The sequence below is a fragment of the Dendropsophus ebraccatus genome, chromosome 2 (genome assembly GCF_027789765.1).
Source record: "Dendropsophus ebraccatus isolate aDenEbr1 chromosome 2, aDenEbr1.pat, whole genome shotgun sequence".
Lineage (NCBI taxonomy): Eukaryota > Metazoa > Chordata > Amphibia > Anura > Hylidae > Dendropsophus > Dendropsophus ebraccatus.
Window position 1 is genome coordinate 52,616,814 of NC_091455.1, and position 25,256 is coordinate 52,642,069.

General features: G+C 43.4%; 1 protein-coding gene and 1 long non-coding RNA gene across 4 annotated transcripts in view; one reads left to right on the plus strand and one right to left on the minus strand.

Moving 5' to 3' along the window:
* Nucleotides 1-517: 517 nt before the first annotated feature.
* LOC138784434 (uncharacterized) lies at nt 518-6,765 on the minus strand. The gene is made up of 3 exons (XR_011361840.1): nt 6,684-6,765; nt 5,892-6,136; nt 518-1,033 (listed from the first exon to the last, which is right to left on the minus strand). It is a non-coding gene; the product is annotated as an uncharacterized lncRNA (long non-coding RNA).
* Nucleotides 6,766-6,982: 217 nt separating this feature from the next.
* ASPH (aspartate beta-hydroxylase) overlaps nt 6,983-25,256 on the plus strand; it is a 144,608-nt gene continuing 126,334 nt past the window's right edge. For 2 of the 3 annotated variants that reach the window (XM_069957539.1, XM_069957541.1), the window contains exons 1-2: nt 6,983-7,199; nt 20,281-20,319. In XM_069957539.1, coding sequence (XP_069813640.1) covers nt 7,166-7,199; nt 20,281-20,319 — 73 coding nt within the window. In that variant the 5' untranslated portion in view covers nt 6,983-7,165. The remainder of the gene's footprint in view (nt 7,200-20,280; nt 20,320-25,256) is intronic. The other variant, XM_069957540.1, reaches the window with a different exon arrangement.

A 25,256-nucleotide genomic window follows, 5' to 3' on the forward strand; every position in this document is an offset into this window, starting at 1 on the left:
AACACTAGCGTTTTGTGGTGGGATATACAGGGGTAGATACATGACATTAGCATCGTAGACGCTCATGTCATCTATCTGCCCCCATAATAGCAAATTCAAAGTAGAACCCATGGGAGCAGACCAGAAAGGAACTTTTCTCTATCCCTATATTCTATGCTGGATTTATTAAAAAAATTTTAACCAGCGGGTGTAAATTTCTACTAATTTATATGCCACAACTGATGTAAAAAAATGCATCAGTTGTCATCAGGCACCCGCATTACCCATCAGTTGTATGACACACGGCAAGGTGCATTCTTTTGTCCTTTGTGTTCGGTGATCCGGCATCCAAATCTGCAATCCATACAGTATACCCATATTATGCATAGAATTATGCAGTTACAACAAATACTGAGCAATAGTGACTACCATTTCCGTCTGTACCTGTCAGCTACTCAATGCTCTGTGTCCTCACAATTCTGTAGAATAAATAATACAAGCCTCCTTCTACTCATTTACATGTCGGATATGACTATGCATAAGCACATCAGACATGTATATGCGTAGAAGCAGTCATGTGGGATGTTTACAATGATAGCCCCCTTTCTTCGCTGTCAGGGCTGAGAGGTTTGGCCACAGACAATATAGCCTGGAGGTGAGCAGGCAGGGATGGGGCCTCCTCCTCCTCCTTGTCTAAGCACATATCCAAATATGAGAATTCACACATGACCATAAACTGGGAGGTTAGTAGTGATATTGATGAAGAACATATGCAATATATGTATAAGCCCTCTTTGTTCTTCTTACCTGCAGGAAATTCCTTTGGCTTCAACTCACCATGTGGGATTTATTACAGAGAATATACATAATCTGAAAACCCTGTATCAATATAACAAGATGAAATCTCTTTTCTTTTTAGTGGAAAAAGTATCAAGTGATTCTTAGATAGTTAGTAAAATTCTATTGGGTAAAAAGTTGGCAAACAGTCCACAAAAAGTAGGCTGCATGTTTCTGAATGAAATGTGACATTGTTTTCCGTTACGTCTGGTGTCACCTGTGGAAAAAAAAATGAAGCTTTTGAGTTGAATAAGAAAAGATGAATTTCCGAATTGATGAAATCCAAATCCCCTACTTATACTTAGATAATAAAATCATATACACAGCTTATAGAACTCACTCATTAAACCATATGCTAAATAAGATACACTCTCTATAAGGCATTGCTTCTCAATTCCAGTCCTCAAGCCTCACCAACAAGTCGTGTTCTGATGATTTCCTAATGGTACTTTTACACGGAGCGATTATCGTTTGAATTTTCGAGATAACGATAGCAATTGAGCGATAATCGTTCTGTGTAAACACAGGGAACGATCAAGCAATAAGCGAAAAATCGTTCATTTTGGTCTTTCAACATGTTGTCAAATTGTCGTTGGTTGTTCGCTGAAAATTCGCAGATCGCTTTGTGTAAACAGTCTTTCATAGATTCACCCTATTTGTGAGATGGGCTTAAACGATCTTAAAAACGATCGCAATAACGATTTTTCTATCAATTTATCTCTTCATCTAAACGCTGATCGCTATAAAAACAAAATTGTTGCCTCAAAATTGTTAAACGATCGATTAGGCGAAATATCGCTCTGTTAAAGGACCATTAGTATTTGACAGGTGATATAATTATAGTGCATCAAGTACTATCACAAGTGTTCTTTGTAGGGGATATCCTCAAAACATGACCTGTTGGTGGACAATGAGGACTGGAATTGAGAAGCACTGCTACAAGAGAATGTACAGGTATCGCTTAGATTTATTTTTTATTTTTTTTACTGATTACCCTTTCACTTCGAAAAAGAAAAACAAAAATTTAGCAGGCTGGGAAAACTGTTATATCAAGGCACTGGAAGTCTATGGACATCTGACCTTTGGAAGAGAGGTTTACTGAAATAACACATACCCACATTTAATAGCGACATTTACCACTGATGTAAACAAATACATCTCTAAATGATACCCCTGTCTCTTTTTTTAAATCTTCCTTTGGCAAATTTTGTTGCATCCCATCCTCTCAGTGCCTTGTGACATCCTGTGTCCTTCATGCCCTCCCCGCATTTCTTTCCTTTCTCATTTCTTTGTCTTCTTTTTCATTTCTGTTTTTGTTTGCAGTCCTATCATTTGGTCGAACTACAATCTAATGCTTATTTATGGCTGTTTGTATACTCTCTTATATTTGCGAGCTCTTGTTTTATGTTATCATTGGCCACTCGCAGCTTACCAAAATATTTTCATGTTTCTTCCCCTTTCTTTGTTAAAGGAGAAGTCCAGCGAAAATTTTATTAAAGTATTGTATTGCCCCCCAAAAGTTATTCAAATCACCACCAAAGGCTTCACTTCCTTGATAACATAGTGATGTCACTTCCTGGATAAAATGGTGATGTCACGACCCGACTCCCAGAGCTGTGCGGGATGTGGCTGCTGGAGAGGATGATGGCAGAGGGATGCTCAATGTCCCTCCAGTGTCCTGTGTCCCTCAGTGTCCCCTCTGCCATCATCCTCTCCAGCAGCCACAGCCCGCACAGCTCTGGGAGTCGGGTCGTGTTATGTTATGTTATCCAGGAAGTGAAGCCTTGATGCAGTAGTAAGTACGGGGAAAAAAGCACTTTATGTGCATTTCCCGTAATAAGTGTACATTGGTGATTTGTGTAACTTTTTGGGGGAAATACAATTCTTTAATAAAACTTTTTGACTGACTTCTCCTTTAACATTGTACTGCATATTGCCCTGTCGGTCCAAATTGGCTGTTCTGTTCTAAATTCAGCTGATTGAACATGATCTGGAAATATACAGCCCTGTCTATATAAGGTCTTAGTGCAGACAATATATATAAGAGCAAGAAACAAGCCATGAAGGGGAAAGAACTGCCTGTAGAGCTCAGAGAAAGGATTGTGCGGTGACATATTGAAAACATAAACTCGTTCCTTCAATGATCCCTTTATTCACTTTGATGATCCCTTTATTTCTTTTGGTACTGTAATGGAAGAAGCTGATATTACCTCATCTTGGAGTGCTGGATTTTACTTCTTTGGATATTGATTGGCTGCAGACTTTCAGCTGTCCTGGCACTGGTAATTGTCACTGTGGAACGTGCTGGAGCTGACCTTGTACAAAAACTTCTGCTGTACTGAAAGTTCCTGAGAGCACAGTGTCCTCCATGGCTCTTGGAACAACCAGGAACAAATGGAAGAAGTTTGGAACAACCAGGACTGCTAGAGTTGGCCACTACAACAAACGAAATAATCAGGGGCGAAGGGCAATGGTACGAGGTTATACAGAGCCCAATAGTCACTCTGGTTGAGCGCCAAATATCTTGTGTGCAGATTGAAGAAACTTCCAGAAGGTCATCATTACAGCCTTCACCCATCTGGGCGTTATGGCAGAGTGACCAAAAAGGAGCCACTCCTCAGTAAAAGAAACGTGACAGCCTGCCTATCATTTGCAAAAAAAAAGGCTCCTTAAGGAATCTCAGAGTGTGATATACAAGATTTTACCACGAACATTGAACTTTTTGGCCTCAGTTCTAAGCATTATGTCTGGAGAAAACCAGGCACTACTCATCACCTGCCCAATACCATCGTTATAGTAAAGCATGGAAGTGGCAGCATTATGCTGTGGGGGTGCTTTTAAATAACTGGAGGTGTTCAAAGAAAGGACCGCGGCACTGGCTTCCCCGCGCTGGTGCCGTTCTATTTATGTGCAACACTTAAAGCAAATGTACCTGATAGTAAATTCGCTTTAAAGTTCTTGCATGTTTAAGTGCTCACTCACACCACAGGGAAACTCTCAAAAGGACATGTTGACATATCCCGACTCCATATCCATTTCAGTGGCCCGAGCGTAGCCAGCTAGTGACTATGGTCAGGACATTTTCTGAGCATATTCAAGTTTTGTCTTTGCTTTTCAGTCCTAGCCAAAACTTGAGGGTGCTTAGAAAATGACCCGAACAACATCACTAGCGGTGCAGAGGTGTCTCGCCTCAGTCACAGTTTTTTTTTTTTTTTTTACTCTTGCCTAGAGTTCTTCTTTAAAGGGAACTGGTCAGTAGATTCATGTGAAGCATAAAATAATGACAGGGTCCCTCATTCCAAAAAACTGTCATACACTTCAGAACACTGTTTTAAAGGAACGGCTATGGGGACAAGTATCAGCTGGGTGGACAGGTTCCCTCTAAATAAGACACAATGCACACAGGGGCTGATCCTCTATCACAGTTGAGGAATGTCACAGCAGAATGGCTCAATATATTCCCAATTTGTCATGGATTCTAGATCTTTGTGTGACAAACAAAAGGGTAAACGTTAACAAATACACTCTGTGCGCACAATTTAGTGGTAAGGAGTTTTCTTAAAAGTAAACTGCACCTCCTAGTAGTAGAAAAATATATATACAAGCTTTATTTATTACACATGTATGCAAGGGACAAACATTTAAAATCATTTAAAAACATACACATTACTATTCACCGGTTCCAATCCAATGCGGCAAAAACTGACCTACCATTGGCATATGCAGGGAGCAGCAGCATAAATCATAAAGAAATAACCAAAATGTAGAGAAACTCAATTCATTAATCCTAATACCCCAATATCCAGAAAGAATGAAGTACTAAATATAAATAACCAAGGAATACAAAGCAATAATGCATTGTGCAAAATAACTGCTGCCACCCCAGATATGGTCAGACCAGAACATCCCACACGCTCCGTCACCAGGACCTTTCTCAAGGGTGAGACTCGAGTCTCTTTTTGCAAATATTTATATCAGAAGATAATTAGTAATAAGAATGAAATGTGTGGCGCTCGATACGATTACTCACACAGAGGAGGAGGCTCCGGATCATGCATCCTACACCACATGTGTGGCTACAGCGCCATTACTTCCTCATCACATGTGTGATCATGTGAGCGCAGCATCAGCACGTGATGGTGACATAAGCTGCAGTCTTGTACGCATGCGCAATGGTTAACACTCGCGATGCCAAAAGCATCGCTGTGTTAATAGTGGCCACTATATAGGACAGCGCAAATAGAGCGGAATATCTTATTACAGCAGGCACAAGGTATATAAGTTCTTTTTGGAATGAACAAAATATATATATATATATATATATATATATATATATATATATATATAAATATATATATATATATATACACGCACTATTATTACCATGTATCTTTCCCGTTCACTCCAAAGACTTTGGTGGCACAATCGCGGCTGAGCAGATGATACGGCTGAGGGGGGACGGCATAGGGGGCGGCTGCAGCGATTCGGCCAGCCTTTCGAAGATTACGTCGTTGACGGAACATCGGGGTCGGGGACGACAGGCGTCAGGTATGTATGGTACACTACACTTCCGGGTACACGGGCGGGGGTGGTGGGACATGGGGAAGGGGGCAATTCACAGACATAACATACATTACAAAGTTGTATAACTTAGTAATGTGTGTTATTTTGTGAATAATTTCTTAGCGCCGAACTACCCCTTTAAAGGTTGTTTCAAAACTGATTCATTATGTGAAATAAACATGTTTTAAGGTATAAGCTGTGCCTGTTTTTTTTTTTTTTTTTTTTTTTTTTAATAACCTGTTGCCCTTGGTTATGACCTACTAAGGCATGCTCAGTACAACTGCAATCTCCAAGAAGTATTGGCAGGTGGTATCCATTGTGCCAGCAAGCAAGAGGGATTGTGGGAAAGTGTGTGTGTGCTCTTGCATGACAACAGCAGCAAGGTCACAGTTCAGAGAAGAGACCAGGATGTGATTTAAACCATGGGAAAAAACTGTACAGTGATGTAAGTTACTTTAATAAAAATAGCACATTTATACTCTGTTACATATATTTGTTTGAGGTTTACTTACCACGGCTTCCGACAGGGATTTCTCAGCAGGAACTGCCATGTCCAGCCAATCACTGGGCAGAGTGGTGTCCAGCCTCAGTCAGTGATAGGCTGAGCGGCATGTCTTCTAAGGACCATACATCACCAGGAGGAGGCAGTGGTGATCAGGAACTGGAAAGGTTGGAGTGGCAGTTGTTATGGATTGGAGGAGGTAAGTATAGCTTCTTTTTCATGCCACTGTGTGGGACCTTTATTACCATTTGGGCCCTATGGATAACTTGAAAAAATTTGCTGGAAAAGCAAAGAGCCTAAGATGTTTGGAAGCTTTCGCAAACAGGATTTATGGCTGGAAAAAGTCATCATGGTGGTGTGACTGAGCCAGAAGGAGAAAAAAATGGAAGGTGAATGACTCAGATGAGACAAGATGCCCCCTATGAGTCACTGGATGTACCTATGGTCTGCAGGGCCTGAATGCTACTGGTATCTACCACCACATGGAGGATTAATGATATATAATGTATATAGTGGTTTTATTTAGTGACATTATTCAGTCACTTTATATACCTATGTGTGTGATGGTGGTGTTACGGGTATAGCTGTATTATTATTATTATTATTATTATCAATGTTAGTCCTTATATACTGACTGGCAGTACTAGTTCTATATTTCTGAATTTAGGTTCCCCGCTTTTAATTTTCCCCAGGCTGCACATAGCCCACCCCGGCCCTGAGCTTATGGGCTCAGCATGGTATGTCCTGTGGGTGTAATGTATATAGCTATATGCATGTGTATCTCCACACAAGCAGCCCCCACCCCACACTCCAGATAAGGCGCGGACGTCTCTCCGAGCTCCAAGAAGAACTCTCGCGAGATCTGCGCCCCTTCCATGTTGCCACGTTCAACGCTCTTGGAACGCAGCGGGAACGCACCAGAGAAATCACAGCTCCAGGTCACGCCACGCCCACTATTGTGCTTTATCGGGGTCAGAGCTTAGTGAATGTGCGTTTACAGGGGGCGTGTTCACGTCTCAAACCACGCCCCGTCACGATCGCTATTGGCTGAATTCTCCCGTCGTTCAGGAAATGGGGCGTGTCCGCTGTTACGGAGAGAGGTGGAGGAGCGGGGTGGTCACGTAACGAAGCGTGGCTCGGTGCATTCTGTAAGCCAGGGTTAAGAAGCCGAGGCTGCTGTCAGCGCATCACTTCCCTGTGTACAGACGCATCGCCTTGTTTGCTTTCCTTACAAGCATCCTTCCCTGCGCTTCCTCCTCTCTCTAATCCCTGCGCTGAACAGTCATGGCTTCCAAGAAAGCCAAAACAGTGAAGAGAGGTCAGTATATGGGGGGCCCAGTATTTGGCATCATGCTGTGCCCATTCACGGCTATGCAGGGGGGGCAGGAGCTGTATATGCAGGAGAGCAGGGCATTATGGGATGTGTAGTCCTGCAATGTATATATGAATGAATGATGACACTGAAGTGCATGATACCACAGCCATCTATCTATCAATGTGTGTGTATAGTAGTATTATGTAACCTTAGCTTGTATCACAATCACCCCTACCCTGAAGGTCTTCACCTGTTGTGGGACTACAAGTCCCAGCATGCAGTGACAGCTTAAGGCAATGTAAGCCAAGGGTGGGGGGAGAGACATATCTTGCTGGAACTGTGTTGCAACAAGCGCCTTCAAGCAACTTTGAGTTTTTTGCTATTCCCTCCTATGTGAACACGTGCAGTAGTTGTATGGGTGTAGTAGTGTATAGCCGCCACTTGTCAGGTAGTGCTGAGCGATGTGATGACATGCAGGCACTCGCCTCTATACCGAGCGCCCAACCGTGTCTTATAGAACTGGAATGCCCCCAGCTGTGTGTCTGGCCTGACATTCTGCACGGTGGCAATGAATGAATTGCGTAATGAATGCAAAGTTGCAGGATGGCTGCTAAGTGTGTGTGAGAATATCTTACCAAGGTGCAAGTACTGTGCAAAAGTTGCAGGATGGTTGCAATCTGTCATTAGTCATGTGTTCAAGCCAAAAGTAAAAGTTGCAGGGAGGCGCAGCTGTCACTATGTTTATCATTGATCTGAGAGGTGTAGTTGGGACTATAAGAGCGGCTCGGGGGGCATTGGTCAGTGTTATCCGGTGAATGGACGGGTGGAATTTGGCCATTGGAGATTAATGATTGTTGGGTCAGGGCCGGACGTCTCTTGTCGGTAGAAATGCCATACTGGTGCCTAAATTTTTGTTCTCTTTTTTTTTTTGTCTTCTATTGATGTCTATGTAAGTTGTGGCTTCTGTGTTGATCTAGTTGGCTCCTAAATTCCTATAGTATATAGACTTTCTCATATAGTGTGTGTGTATATACTTTCTCATATAGTGTATATATACTTTCTCACATAGTACAGAGCTGCTCCTGAGGTTCCCCGTTACAAGGCAGCAGCTGAATTGTTTCCAGATCAGCAGTGCTCCTACGAGGTGTCCAGAGCTATAGAATGAATGAGAGCGCTGTGCCTTCAGGTGGAGAGGAAATCCTTCCCATGTGGCTCCCCAGCCTTGCTCACGTGTCAGTCTGGAACAGGGTCTTAGGAGATACCAGAGGAGGAGTTATATGGAGAAAGCAGATGTCTCCGCTCTGCACCTCCCTGCTATGTAGTAGAGCCGGTAGTGCTAAGCTGTGATCCAGATGTTGCAGTGACTGAGGACAATGGCTGCTGATCCTCCCTGACATCACATTCCTTGTAGTTACACAGTAACAAGGTGATAGACATTGACGTGTGTATTTACCTTGCTCTAATCCTTTACCCTTCATCCACTTCTTATCAGTTTACATCTGTGACTACTGAGATTTTCTTGAATTGCTGTATTTTTTTCCCCATAGCCTGCACATTGCTGTTTATGGATCTTATTATTATTATTTTTTTTTTTAACTTAAATTTGTATGCGTTCTTCTCAATTACCAATTCTAACCAGTTGGAGCCTGTTCACACAAGATTTTTGTTTAATTTTAGTGTGTACTCTGCAAAACTTATTATTTGTAGACTAAAGGCTAAAGGTTTACAGTCTGATGGCAGATAGTTTTGTGCAGAGTTTCTCTATCTGGTCCGCTATGCCATTACCACTGATAAGCTTTTCTATCACGTCAGAGATAAACCTCACCTGATATAAAGGGACAAGCCCAAAAAGTATATGGTCAAAATGTACAGTTTTTACCATATTGGCTTAGGGTTTATAGATGCCACTAGGTATTTGTCACAAATAATAAATGCACTTAAGATTTTTTTCACCATAAAATGCAAACTCACTATGACAAATCCCACAGTGCCATCTGTTTCATTCCAGCACAGTTGCATCCTAACCTGGTCATGTGATCACCAGTCTGACCTACAGAAAAGCACAGCGTTTACCTGGGGATTCACATATCATTTAACATAGCTAATCTTGTAGGACATGTCGGGCAAAATTATTTTTGCAAATACATTCATTCATTTTTCTCCTGATATGCTGATCATTCCCTCCCATTGTTGACAGCCTGTTGTCTAGGTTCCTGACCACCGCTCTCCTCTAAAATCAGGAGTCTGGCTGGTATATAAAGCTCTAGTACACACTTATATATACACCATGGGGGAGATTTATCAAACATGGTTAAAAGTAAAACTGGCTCAGTTGCCTCTAGCAACCAATCAGATTCCACCTTTCATTTTCCAAAGAGTCTGTGAGGAATAAAAAGTGGAATCTGGTTGGTTGCTAGGGGCAACTGAGACCGTTTCACTTCACACCATATTTGATAAATCTCCCCCCATATTTCTATACTTCTACATTCCAGCTGTGTGTACACCAGCCAGACCACTGTTGTTAGAGCAGAGCAATGGTCTGTAACCTAGACAACAAGCTCTCAACAATCAGGAGAAGGAGGGGAGTTTGATAAATGAATGTATTTGTAAAAATATTTACCATGGCTAGCCCTACATGTATAATTATTAGTTTTTAATGTAACAGAGGAAGTGGTCTGCCCTCTTGTGAACTACGGGATGACATAATCTCCTATCCAATCCCTCCTGACAGCTTGCAGAGCCCTCCCCCTCCCAGCATTATCTTTGTGCTGCTGCTATCTCGGTGGGATCAGGATATAGTAGTTATTCACCTCCACATTAATATTTTGCACGGTTTCCTAAAATTTCCGCAACATTATGCTGTTGTATCAAGCAAACTGGGATAAAATCCTAGTTTATGTGGGTTTGAACAATTCTATGTCAATCAGAAGGGGTATTACAACTTTAATACATAACTTTTACTTACATACCAAAATTCAATCCCAAAAATGCTCAGAAACAGCACTAAAAAGTGGCACCTGACCACTATGCCAATTCCCCCTACACAATCACGGGGGCTCCAAATGCCAAGGAACAGAGAGGTTAATAAAGGTTTTGTCTCGCCGATAGGCTTGATCATTTCCCTCTCAGGGTGAACTTTCAGCGGTAGGAGGGGTCTGAAGTCCAGCAGGTAAAGACCCTCTAGCCCTATTATACCCTGGCCAGGCTTAATAGGCAAACTAGTCCTGCTCGCACAGGGACCAGCGGAGCACTCACCCTTAAAAGGGTGACCCCTGCCTCGGACTACCCCTTTGTAGCAATCCTTACTTGTCCCTATCTAGTGTGCGGGTCCCTCATCTTCCCACACGTTTCTGCCGGGTATGCCGGGGTCCTCAAGGAGGTGAGGCACACTTACTACTAAAGGTCAGTGGACAACAAATAACAAACAAGAGGCACTGGTAAGGTGTCCGTGCCCGCCGGCGTCTATAGTGACAACCCTGCAATGGCAAAGAGTTGTCTGCCTGTTGTCTGGTAGAACTACGAGGGTATATGGGAGCTGTTCTCACGACAGACTCTCCTTAAGGAGAAGTCTGGTGGGGGGTGAAGAACCAATTCGAGAAGCGGGTGGGGGATCATAAAAAAGACCGTATGCTTACTGGACCACGTGCCTGCTCTGTGCCACATGACCGGTCTCCCGAACCCTGACGGATGTCGCTTTCTCCCAGCTTCAGGGTACGCCACGACCCAGCTGACACGTCACTGAAGAGTGGCATTTAGCCCGCTCAGCCAATCGGTGACTGCAGCAGTGTCCTGACCCATTCACTGAGTGGCTGAGCGGGGCATCCGTTAGCTGGGTTGTGACATAGCTGCAGGGGAGATCTGCAGACTGTCAGCCGTGTCCAGGAGCAGGCCGCAGCACTGCGCAGGAGTTGGGTGGATAAATATTATGTCCCCCACCTAGTCCGCTGGACTTCTCCTTTAAGGAGAATTAGTATCCCTTGGATCTATGACATATAAATAGCTACTTAAAATAGTTTCCTTTATAGTCTGACACCTGCCAGGTCCCTGCTGGCTTGAGCTTCTTGGTCCCCCATCTCAACCCATGGTTAGCAACACTGAGCCATTTGCTGGTCAATTTGGTGACTGGCCTCAGCCAGTGATTGGCTAAGCATGGCGCTGAAGAATCGTGCACTATACAAAGAAATATTTATTATTATTATTATTATTATTTTTTATTAGCATTTCCAGCTATTTCCAGTGTCGTGATGGAAGCGGATAGAGGTGATCTACAATATATTTCCATTAGGGGTAATACAAGGTAACAATCTTTGCAGCATATCTGCCCTCTCGAACAGATGCTTTGGTTCTGAGACTTCTAACATGGCAGACATCCATGTAGCGGCGTTCTGGCTTATTCCTCTCCATTTTATATGAAAGCGTCCACTGTCCACATGAGACTCGTCATTCTGCCATAGCTATAGTAATTTGCTGTTGGAATGAGAGCCGGACTCAATAAGGTGGCAGTAATACAGTGATGTGTGGTTCAGTGCATCACAAAACAGCTCCATGTACAAGAGCTGACTCAGCCGTATCTGAGCTGGAAAAGAACATAGGACATTCCTTCTCTGAATAACACAAAAAGGACCCTTTTAACCCTTTTGTGGCTAAGGAAGGGGAAAAAAAAACTTGGCTCCAGCTTAGCAGAGATCTTCTATTAGTGGCTCTCCAGCTGTGTTGTCTCTTTTTGTACATAACTATGGTACTGCAGTGGGCTACCTGGTATTCACTATGTTTATATAGTAATATGCTGTATATTGTGCTGCCCCAGGGCCAGACTTCGTTCTGTGGAATAGAAAAAGCAAAACCGGGACAATCGCTCCTCTACTTGGTGTTCTATGGTTGTGGTGTTATGTGAGACCTGCAGTGCGGACTGCAAGTTGTAATAGTTTTACAATTTGCATCTTATAAAGGTTCTTTTACCTGCAGGTTTATCCTGTTTTTTTTCCCCCTTTTGACAGCAAAATACTAAAATATAAATATTGCAGCTCTCCAAAACTGTCATTCGCAACATCGTACGCATGGTGACGGGAAAAGAAAAAAAAAAAACGTTAAGGGGGACGCCAGAGATGGCAGATGGTCACATTATTGATATGCTGTCACTTTAAGGTTCACATGCTTGTCACGTATATATGAACTGGTTTGAGTTGACAGCGGTGTGAGTCATTCTGGTTCAAGGTGTGTCACCTCTTTCAGGTGAAGTCTTCTGATAATATCATTATGAGTTTGTCATTGGATTTTATCATACTGACTCTGGGTTCATGCACTTTTACCATATAGCTCTGCAGGCTGAAGTTGTAATATGGTGCCCATCGTGGTCTATGGAGGTCCGTATAGAATGGAAAAAGTTTTAAGTCGTACACGTGACCATATTACAGAGGCATTGCATCCAGGGGAGAATACCCCTATAAGGGCCTGTTCACACTACGGAATTGGCAACCGAACCCCTCTGTGCGGACTCTGCACCAAAACCTGCACCAAATCCTGCCCCCTATCTAGAGCGGAGGTGCGAGAGCCCTCCCACTCAAACAGATTTTTCGCTCGTCGCTTGATCGTTCGCTGCGTTTACACGTACGATTATCGTTCCAATTCGACCGTTAACGTGCAAATTCGAACGATACATCATTCCGTGTAAAACCACCATAAGACACTAAGGGGGAGATTTATCAAACATGGTGTAAAGTGAAACTGTCTCAGTTGCCCCTAGCAACCAATCAGATTCCACCTTTTATTTTCCAAAGAGTCTGTGAGGAATGAAAGGTGGAATCTGACTGGTTGCTAGGGGCAACTGAGCCAGTTTCACTTTACACCATGTTTGATGAATCTCCCCCTAAATTTTCTTCTCCTTTTATTGTGTACCTGCAGCCTATGCACTGATGGGTAACCACCATAACCGATTACCATGTACATTATGTTATACTACAAAATATGAAATATTTTACAGTTAATTGTCTCCTTTGTTGGGTTGTCCCTCAACTTTAGATGTTGTTGTCAAGTCAGAAGACACTTGTCATGACGGAGAAACCAGCCGGGTAACTGTGTGGCCTTGGTGTTGTGCCTCTTGGTAGCTGCCATATGTGTGCTATGTTTTTGTATTGATATTTGCATGATATCTGTAATATCTTTTGAGTGTTTGATCTGGACTTGCTGGATAACAATGCATGGAGTGACAAATATGCAGTTGGTATGGATTTTTATTTTTTTTACATTTGTTCTTTCATATTTTCATCGTGTGGCACCATTGGAGATTAGGCATATCCTTCCTACTGTTAAGAGATCAAATACAACGTCTTGGCGTTAAATTGGATGTCTGCTCGACGTATGTATGAACCTTGAAATCACATTAGAATTTAATGCCATGATTCGCTACGGTTGCCATGCTTTACATATGTGCATGCGGTTTTACAGACTATCAGCATGCATTCAGGATCTCCAGAGAGTATTTAGCTAGTGCTGAATGTGTATACAATATTTGGATTTCATTTCTGTTTTCTGCGCCCTTTAAGGCTGGATTCATATAATGCTTAATTATTATGCCACAAACCCATGTCTAATATGCAGATTCTGAAAACCGTAGTAAGTCCTGTGTTCACACCATAACTTTGCTATATGTCGACTGTATATATAAAGCGTATGCACAGGCATGTCTACACATTTACCAATGACTCCAATTGTATATGGCTGTATCCATGTTTTCCCAGACTTCCTAGAGCTGCGACCAACTCCTACATCCACCGGTATTCAAATGCTGCACGCTCGAATTCTAATGTATACCGTTTTGCACTCTCTGGTTTATCTATGGATACATCGAGCAATACAATTATCTATATATATATATATATATATATATATATATATATATATATATATATATATATATATATTATTATCCCTTTATTTTAAAGTATACGGTTGATTATAGCAATATCGTGTTGTAAAAGCACCCTGAAGACTTGAGGTTGAAGCTGTGTCCCAGAATTCCTGGGGCAGGGTGTAAATGGACGGTGATGGACTCTTAGGGATTACCACACTGTGTTCAGATTCTGCTTCGCTGATAAACCTGCAAGAGGGTAATGTCTGCTAGTAAGCTCAGTCTATGTCTAGAATGCATACTTTTATATTGATATATGTATGACCTGCCCTTTATATGAAGAATGAGCTTTATTTTTTTTACAACTTTTACATAACTATGTGCAGTTTTACTATTGACTATTGGTGGAGAGAGCACCATCTTGACAGGTTAGCACTGAAAGACTCTAGTAGCTCTGGACATGGCTGACCTATTATGTATGCAGAATGACTGTAGGCATACAGAGCTCCAGCCTGAACTAAAGGCACTATTACATACAGGGCCGTATTACCAGCTGCTGCTGCCCTAGGCACTAAACCTGCCCCCATCCTCACTCACCAATTAGCATCAGGATTTTCTAGTTTCTGAACATCATATTGATAATCAGTCTTGGGCCGCGTTCCCACATTTATTGTACGTCACCACATGCAGCAGATGCCAGACCCTCATGCGGTAACCAATAGGCGTATGGCCAATAATTCGGTAACGGCACATGACTGCATGTAGAAACATTTGTCTGAATCGCGCTTTTCATGGCTTTTAACTGCTTAAATCATAAAACAAATCTCCACATTGATTCAATGATTAGAGAAGTCTGCATATTGTCTAAAGGAATTCTCACCACAGGATTGGTAGGTAATAGCTCCAGACATCACATTTACCACCGCCACACCAGACCTGACCAATACCGCTATACTGTGACTGGATAACACAGCCACACCAGACCTGACCAATACCACCCCTCACCCCCCTCAAAAAGACAACAGATTTACTTTCAAGTCTGAACAGGAGGTGGGAGACTAAAAAAATAAAAACAAGAAAAAAAAGTTGTTTCCTTCTCCCTGCTCCCTTGTGCTGCCCTAGGTACTGGACCATGGGTGCCTAGTGGTAAATACGGCCCTGATTACGTAGGGTGCTTATCAGCCGAATCCCAGCCGAAAAGCCCAGTATTTTCTCAGGCTCAGTGATCAGCTAGTGAATGTGCAAAAACTTAGGCCCCATGTACACGTCCATGGCTCTTTTTTTACAGTCAGGAAATATCGATCAGGAAGCCTTTCAGGAGACTTCAGGAAATAGTTGGTATTTCCTCATTGTAAAAACTGCAGAGGGGGAAAAAAAAAACGACATACTCACCTGCTGCAGAGGGGAGGTCCCCGGCTTCTTTCTACTTCTTGCTCTGCGAGCAGATAAGGAAAGTCGCTCATACTTACCATCGATGTGGGGTGAGAGCGTCCTCTAGTTGCCGGAGATATGAAGCTGCTTGCGGCCACAAATGTTTTTTGGGGCGGAGAGGCTCCTCACTCTGTCAATTACAGCGTCACATTAAATTGTATGTGTCTGGCAGACAGTGCATCCAGAGTTGTTCAGAATTCTGCATGCTCCCATAAGCTGTGTGCACACATGGTATCTCTGTCATTCTTTTGGTCTGTCTTTTTTTTTTTTTTTTCTTTTAAACCAAAGTTAGGAGTGCTTTGAAAACACTGAAATCTTCCCAATATAATTTTGCCTTGTCAGACAGACTGACAGAAATACTATGTGTGAACATAGTCATAGGGTTCTATGGGGCATCCAATGCTGGAATTCTGAACAAAAGTAGAACATATCCTTTAATTTCCAGACCTAAAAATCCTTGTGTGTCTGTACTAGAGATGAGCGAAACGAGTTCGGGTTTGAGTCCATCCGAACCCGAACGATCGGCATTTGATTAGCTGGGGCTGCAGAACTTGCATAAAGCTCTAAGGTTGTCTGGAAAACATGGACACAGCCAATGACTATATCCATGATTTCCACATAGCCTTAGGGCTTTATCCAAGTTCAGCAGCCACCGCTAATCAAATGCCGAACGATCGGGTTCGGATGGTCTCTAGCATGCTCGAGGTTCGCTCATCTCTAGTCTGTACCTAATAGAACCCTAAGAAATTCTCTCCGGATTTACTCATAAGAAATCTGGATAGTTTTTCCTGACATTTGCTTGGGGTCCCTGTCAGCTGTTTCAATATCAGTTTCCTGTAGGTTTCAGGGCTCAATTCTTTTCCCCTCAAATGATTTAAGGAAACTCTCTGTAAGGGCAGCTTAACAGTATCCCATAGGCAAGTATGTAAACGCGCGCCACCCCCCCCCCCAACCCTCGGCGGCCTGGTGAATACATTACCGGTTCACATTCCTGCACCTGGCATCCTAAAGTCTCGCTTAGCCAATCAGTGGCTGCGGCAGGACAGTGCAGTGATTGGCTGAGCGGGACATCAGGGAGTCGGGAGCAGGAGTGTGAACGGGTAATGTATTCACCGGGCTGCTGTGCGTTAAGGGGGGGGGGTGGCATTCACATACTCGCAGCGGTATGAAATTCTGCTGCGAGTATGTAATGCTATTTAAACTGACAGTACGGGAATTCCCAGCCTGAAATCCGCTGCGATTCCGTTACCTGTAAGGTGGTGACCTTTAAGGGATCAAGGATTTACCAGTAATTCACTACGTCCAGGAACCAACCTCAGGCCCAATATACATGTAAAATATATGGTAATCGCAACCAACAAAGGTTTTCTTCAAAAGTAAAAAAAAAAAAAAAATACTCCTTCATAAATGAAATCTGAGATTTTTTCATCCTCTGAAGTGTCAAAACTTTGCTTGCATTTATGGAGATTTTTAGTTTTTTCTACTTTTAAAGAAAATGCTTGTTGGGTGCGATGACATAAAGTGATAGCGTGCAGTCTCTGCTGTATTAGTGTCTCGCAGTGTAGCGGAGGGGGTAGGGTTGTTTACAGGTTTTAGTGCCACAGGATATTGGGAGTAGAAAGAATGTTGTTCTGTCTTGGCAGGTTTGTGAAGGAATGAATAGAATTCACTGTATATACTACTATTGTGTAGTCACAGTTCTATGCTTTATTTGTGTTGCTTACAGTCAAAGCAGCCCTATAGCCGGAATGTCATAGCTGACCATGTTGTTATTGAGGTCACAAATAATTTGGATATAGAAATCGCATAAACCTGTGGCCTAAAGAAACCTGACCGAGTGAATGTATAAAGCTAGGTGTGGTGACTGATCGCATCAGACTCCATCTCTCCCTTCTGAAGTGGTCACAGACCAGTCCCTCTGAGCAGAGAAGCATCACAGCGGCTTATGTGCTGCTGCATCACTTTGTTACACCAAGTCAGGAAGCAATGCAACTGGCTGCTCATACGTAACTTCCTCCCAACGGAGTGATATGCATAGCAAGAACTGCGCAAATTGTTAGTTTCCATGCATTTTCTGGGTGTTTGTTTCTTTAAATGTGGGCCAAGTGGTATGGTGCTGCAGGCCCCAGGTCCTGAGTAAATATCTTTTTCTGTGCAGTGGTGGATATACAGACAGGAGCTACTACCTGCTATTGCATAACTCTCAACCCCTAACTAAACTGACCTGCTTCTTTTAGTAACCAGCCTAGGAATATACCAATATACAGCAGAGTCTGGCATAGTGTATATGTGTACAGGTGCGTTATTCCATCCATGCTCCTTCCCCCTTATTACCTTACTGCCCGTTCACAATACACCTTAAAGGAAATCTGTCAGCACACAGACCCTACCTGAGGTGCTAGCAGTCCCCTAGTGTGCATGGTGCCTTTTGGTAATATATCTGTAGCATGGATTATGCACAATCTCTGGTCTCCTACTGTAACAAAGAGTCAAAGAGGAGTTGAGGCTCAGCGTTTGTGCCGCACTCTGGCACGCCTCACCACTGTTTCCTCTTCTTTATGAATAACCAATGCTGCCCGGCCTTCTGCTCGCTCAGCTGTCAGCCAGTGTCTCTGATTGCACATCAGTCCTCTGTTGGCAGATACTGACTGACAGCTAAAGGCCCTATTCCACGTAACGATTATCGGCCGTATCCAGCCGATATCTGCCATTAATGGAATAGAAGCGTTGACAGCAGACGCTGCTATGTGCTATGGGTTGCCCGGACGATCTCACTGCCAACGCATGGAATGAGGAGCAAACAAGCACTGACAGCGCTCATTTGCTCCTCCAGTCGGCCCTTGCAATAGGACCTTAAATAAGCAGAAGGACGAGCAGCATTGATTATTCATGAAGAAGAGGGCGGAGAAGGAGTGGTGAGGTGTGCCAGAGTGTGGCACAAACACTGAGCCACAACTCCTCTTTGACTCTTCATTACAGTAGGAGACCTGACAATGGTAATTTGTCTGTGCAGTAGATTATGCACAAAGAGTACATGCTCACTAGGGGACTGCAGACTTCAGCACACTGTCGCCACCGCAGGTAGGGCCTGGGTGCTGACAGATTCCCTTTAACTGCATAATGGACTAGTAGTTCTGTAAACATGACCCAAGAACTACAGGGAGTGCTGAATCTATAGCATACAAGGCAGCATGTCCATGGCAGAGATTCCAGACTGTGCCTTGTATTTCACATACAGGTTGTATCCTCAGAATATAAAGTGAGGAGTTAATGTAGGCTGAAGAGTTCTTCTACCTGTCAGAGTAAGATCCAGGTTTGAGGTGTGCAACCTTTGTTCCTTCCTAATCTCAAGGGAGCAGAAAAGCCTCTGAGAATGTGTAAATATTTACCACTTGTGCAATGTGAAATGTTTGATTTATTTAATACTGCACGTAACACAGGTGGTAGCAGGGGTTGTTTCTGGTGTGTGCGGACTGTTTTGGGTGTGAGTTAAAATTTTTTTTTTTTTTTTTTTTTTTGTAATACTTTGCAACATAATTCATGTTAGATTAATCCCTAAGGAAGCATTTGCACTAGATTTTGTGCACATTTAGCAGGTATACATCAGCAACCTAGCAAAACACTTTTGTCAGTGTATACTGTGATGTGATCCCGGTGAACACATTGGCTTTAATGGCATGAACAGTCTGATAATGACTACATTCAGCAGGACTCAAAGCAAACCTGCTTTTGTGTCCTGCACAGTAGCAGTATACATTTTAATAGTGGCTACTAATGTGGCCATACACCTTCAATAACTACTGGCCCAACAATCATTCTGCTGTCAGTTATCTCTCCCATTCCCCCCCCCCCCCATACACAGGAACATTAAGCATGGGTAAAGGCCCTCTCTACATGGGCAATTACTGCTAATGAGTGTTCCTAAAAATAAGTTTATTCAGCCGATAATCGGCCCATGTATAAGGGCCAGATATCAGTCAACGAGTGAGCAGATGCTGATTCGTTCTTTTCCATGACCCTTTCCCTTCCCCTGTGCTTGTACAGTGCCGCTCACCTCTTCGCCCCTCTCCCTCCCCTGTCTGGTGCCGCTCCCCTTCCTCCCTGTTCTTGTAGAGTTCTGCTCACCTCCCTCCCTGTGGCTGTCCGGTGCTGCTCACCCCCTCCCTCCCCTGTGCTTGTACAGTGCCCTTCACCTCCCTCCCTGTGCTTGTCCCATGCTTCTCACCTTTCTCCCCCTCTCTCTGTGATGCTCATCTTCCTCTCTCCCCCAGGGAGAATAAGACTTCCCCCGAAAATAAAAGTGCCCATTTGGGAATAAAAATTAATATTAGGCACTGTCTTATTTTTGGGGAAACACGGTATGTTTGGGGTGTGGGTTATAAAAAAATCAAAATGCATGCTTCCTTACCCCAGTCCCCTACCGCCACCATTCCAGTGCCTCCTGGTCACCGCTTGAGATGAGACGTCTCAGTACGTTGTCTTAACACACATCCTCTATGAAAAACTGTAGAATAAGCGGTAACCAACTAGGGAATGGAATCTGTGGGAGGGCTGAGGTAGGTGTGAGTATCACTTACATTATTTCTGTGCCCTCTACAGAATATAAAACTTTTATAATACCAGAATACCCCTTTAAATTGGTACAGCTGCTGGGAGAAAATCTTTTGCTAGGTTGCTGATGTATACCTGAAGTGTGTGCACTTCATGGTGTAAGTGGCCCCTTAAAGTCACATGCAAATCACATGTCAGGATCTATGTATATAGCAAATATGCACTTGGATAATGGGAGATTTTTGTTTTTTACAGTTCCCATTCCACCAGGAAGCAAAGCGGCAAAAACCAAAGGCATGTTGGAATATCTCTTTACATTTACAATCACAATTATTTTGATCTTATTATTACCATCCAATCATTATGATTACCTTTCTCCTCAGATACCATACAGGATCCATCAATATAGTACCCGCTTGTCACATATAATCCTTGTTAGTTCAGGGAGTCAGGAGCTTTGACCCCACATCACAGCAGGGGGCGGATGCCAGTGTCGCCCTAAAGCGCCTGTTATGTATGGAAGCGGAGGAGCCATTAATATTTGCTGTGATTCCATGGCTTTGGTATAGGCTGTATACTATTACAGGTCAAGCCTCTGTATTCAGTAATGTGTAACGTTACACCGGGCCGTGCATTCAGTGCCAGGCTCGCACATTGTCAGCCCTCAGTGCACCAGCAGGGGGAGCATTGTATAAGGATTACTCACAATGCACGGCCTGTATAAGGTGCTCACAGTTTTACTCGTATTGATTTTCACAAGAGGTTAAACATCCTGAGCTTGTTATATAATAGAAGTATTCTGGAGCCCAAATATATCCTTTGTTTCATTGTTCAGAGGGGCAATTTCCCAGCATGCTAAATTCCTACCAGCTGACATAACTACTAGAAGAAAGGGCAGTAAGCTGGTTACTAATAAAGCTTTTTATAATGGAATAAAGGAGGAACTTTGTGATATGAACGATATTCCCATCACTTCCCGTGCTTTATTGACTTAAGTGTGTAATGAATAGCTAAATGGTTGTGTTTTGGGTATTATGACTAGAGACTTATGTAAGTGTTTGTGTGTGTGTGTGTGTGTGTGTGCACACACACACACATCATACCTAAAGCCCTGTCAAGGGACCTTACTGAATTGGACATAATGGCCTCTTTTATTTAGCCATTTTATATGCATATATCCGTGCTGCCAGTTTCCAGCTGCTGATCACACGAGCATTACATAGTTACCTTTAGCGCTTCTGTGTGGTGCAGCGTCTTCAGGCTGTCTCTGTCACAGAGGTGGGTAGGTGACACGGTCAGCGCGCTGCCTGCTCTCTGGCCACCGCTCTGTCTTCAGACGCAGCCCCGTGCCAGGCGTAATTCTGCGGCTGAACTCTCCATCGCGGAATTATGCCTGCCTCAGTGTGTCATAGCATCTCACTGGGAAAGCACGAGCTCCTCCGCAGCCGCGGCTCTCCACTCGAGTGACATGTCACTTCTTTGAGTGGAGAGCAGTGGCTGCGGAGAAGAGTGCGCTCTCCCATGAAATGGTGATGTCATGACCCGACTCCCAGAGCTGTGCGGGCTGTGGCTGCTGGAGAGGATGATGGCAGGGGGATGCTCAGTGTCCCTCCAGTGCCCTGTGTCCCTCAGTGTCCCCCTGCCATCATCCTCTCCAGCAGCCACAGCCCGCACAGCTCTGGGAGTCGGGTCGTGACATCACCATTTTATCCAGGAAGTGACATCACCATGTTATCCAGGAAGTGAAGCCTTGATGCAGTAGTAAATGCAGGGGAAAAAAAACACTTTTTGTGCATTTCCTGTAATAAGTGTATATTGGTGATTTGTATAACTTTTGGGGGGCAATACAATACTTTAATAAAAATCTTTGCCGGACTTCTCCTTTAACTTCTATTAAAAAATCTGAAGTTTTCAAGTACTTATCAGCTGCTGTATGTCTTGCAGGAAGTGGTGTATTCTTTCCAGTCTGACACTGTGCTCTCTGCTGCCACCTCTGTCTGTGACAGGAACTGTCAAGAGCAGGATAGGTTTTCTATGGGGATTTGCTATTGCTCTGGACAGTTCCTGAAACAGACAGAGGTGTCAGCAGAGAGCACTGTGTCAGTATCAAGAAATGGGTGCAGTACTCTCACTAGAGCTCTATACAGCTGGATCCCAATCTCCCTCTTCCTACTGGTTATACGTCTAGCTATACAGCTCAGCATACGATTTGCTTTCCCTACTGCCTGGTTGCACTGGTGACTCATTTTGAGGCTGTCGGAAATCATCACCCCTTCACTTCTGAAGTATTTGCTGTCGCATATAAAACCTGTCATTTTACTAGGTATTTTTTGGTCTACTGAACATGATTTATACCACTTCAAGCTAAATTATTGCTTGTACTTATCAAAACTTAGTGTAACTGCTACAAAAACATGGCCACTTTCCCCCCTACTGTTGTCTCCAGTTCAGGTGCAGTTTGCAATTAAGCTCCATTTACTTCAGTGGAACTTAGTTTCAAAACCCCACCCAAACTGGAGACAACAGTAGGGGGAAAGTGGCCATGTTTTTGTAGCTCTGGATAACCCCTTTAAGAAACTCTTTTTAATAAGTTATATTTGGCCAAACAGTTACCTTCTGTACTCAGTTGTTTTGCCGCCTTTCCCCCCTTACTACTTACCTGCTCATTATAAGGCACAGTTGTCTTCATTACAGAGGAGCAAAGTGAAGACGAGTTCTGCTTAGACCATTATATCCTATGGAGGGCGATGAGTGAGCAGGAGGAGGACAGAGCCAGCTGTGCAGTTTTGAGACTCTGTGTGTCTTGGCACATTAAATGTTGGATTCACAGGTCAGACTGTTCACTGCTTGTCTGGGAACTTGGTAAAATAAGATTGCAGGATGTTGTGTTGTGCTCTTTGCTATACATTAGCAGTTTGTCTCCTCTCTGTGCTCACTCACTCCCCTCAACTCCTCCCCTCTCCATAGACCATAATGGACACAGATAAGTGAGGGGGGAGGCTGCAGAACACCTTTTTGAGTACACAAGGAAACTCTTTTTTGCTTAAGGCCCTATTCCACGGAACGATTATCGTCCGATATCTGCCGCTACGGACGATAATTGTCCCGTGGAATAGAGTGCAACGATCAGCCGACATCGTTCATGTCGGCTGATCGTTGCAGTCGCTTGTTTTTCAACATGTTAAAAAACAAGCGACTGATATAGCAGCGCCTGCAGCAGACGCTGCTGTATCATATGGGCTGCCCTGACGATCAGCGATCACCCGGGCAGCCCCCCCCGCAGCTCCCCGCCGCCCCCTCCCGCACTCACCCTCTCGCCGCAGCCGCGTTGAATAGCGGCGGCAGCGAGCTGAGAGCGCTCGTTTGCTCCTCTAAACGACCTGTGTAATAGGCCCTTTAATAAAACCTAATACAGTGGTACCTCGGTTCTCGAACTTAGTTGGTTCCGGAAGGTAGTTTGAGAACCGAGCAGTTTGAAAACCGAGCAGTGTCTTCCCATAGGAGATAATGTAAATGTGGTTAATTGGTTCCAGCAGCCACCAATAATTACCTACAATCCTCATTTATTACACTGATAAGTGCTCAGTATAATCAGTACAGTACAGAACAGCACTATACTGTACAGGACATTAAACATAAGAAATGTTCATTAGAACCAGCAATTATAGTACAGTAGTCACCAACTCCTCACCCATCCTTTACTGTATAGCGTCCCCCCATCCAAGCACTGTAATGTATGGGAGATGGTGGTGCACTGCCTGTACTACTACTGCACTGTATATGCACTCCAGCAGTCTTATACAGCACTGTACTGTATGTGAAGCCTCACCACTGCTTAACTCACCAGGTACAACCCACCATTCACGCTTGCAAAAACGTTCGAAAACCGAGCAAAGTTCGAATTCCAAACACTACTTCTGGGTAAATTTTCGTTCGAATACCAAGCAGTTCGAGTTCCAAAGCGTTCGAAAACTGAGCTATTACTGTACAGACTTTCTTACAATCGCTTGAACAATTGATTTCTGCTAAAAATAAAAAATATAATATAATATATTATATACTATAATATTATATTATATAATATTTTAATGACAGTTACACCTCAATAGTTTAGGAGATAAAGCTCTTCAGGTATGTGCCAACTTCCGGGTATTTGCCTTTGCCTTTACTCCGTTCTGTCATTGTAGGATATGTCTGCAATGTGCACCATTTCCCTGCGGTTGGTAGATTACGTTCTTTTTGTTCTTGTCCTCAGACAGCTGTCAAATATGTGAGACTGTGATTGATGGATTACACGTTCCACATGGCTTTCATAGCGTATGTCACATGTTGTAAGGTTCGCGCTGGAAAGAATAACATTGGTAGAATGGTTTATCTTTAGTTTACCATCACAAGTAGTTTAGTGACTATGACATTCTTAAATGTAAACTAATGGGCTGGCGAGGATAGCTTATATGTAAGCCACTGTCATATACAACAAATGACTTAACTTTTTTCTCCTGTAAACCCCGGAAGGAATGGCATTGTAAGTAATCACAGTTTATGTAATTCTTCTACTTGTATAATTTAGCAGATCTTATAGTCTCTGCTGCTAGCCAAGTAGAAATATTGTGCTGTGAAGCTCCTATTACAATGAATAGTTTTACAGAAAGGATTTTATAATGAATGTTAGACTTATAATTTTATTGACCATGTTTGATCCGGAATGTGATAATATAATAGAATCACTTTTCGGCACATGGTAGTTCCAAATTTCACACAGTAGTTCCATTTCAGCTGTGTTCCCAGCTATTTCCAGGCTGTTTGTGCAATTTACATACAGTAACTGTTATTGACATTAAAGCAACTCTGTACCCACAATCTGACCCCTCCCAAACCGCTTGTACCTTTGGATAGCTGCTTTTAATCCAAGATCTGTCCTAGGGTCTGTTTGGCAGGTGATGCAGTTATTGTGTTAAGACAACTTTTAAACTGGCAGCCCCGTGCCCTACGGGAGTGGCCTACATTGTGTATGCATAAGGCTGGCAGACCCTCTCTGTCCCTCCTCCCCACCCTCCTCATCATTAGGAATGCTCCAGGCAGATTGCCACCTGTTCGTCAGCTGTGAGAGGATGGCACATGGGTTGGATCGTTAAGACACCTGTGCAAATGTTCAGCATGAAGTGGCATTCCTAATGATGAAGCGAGAAGGGGCGGGGAGGGGCGCTTCCTCATGTAGTATAAGCAAACAG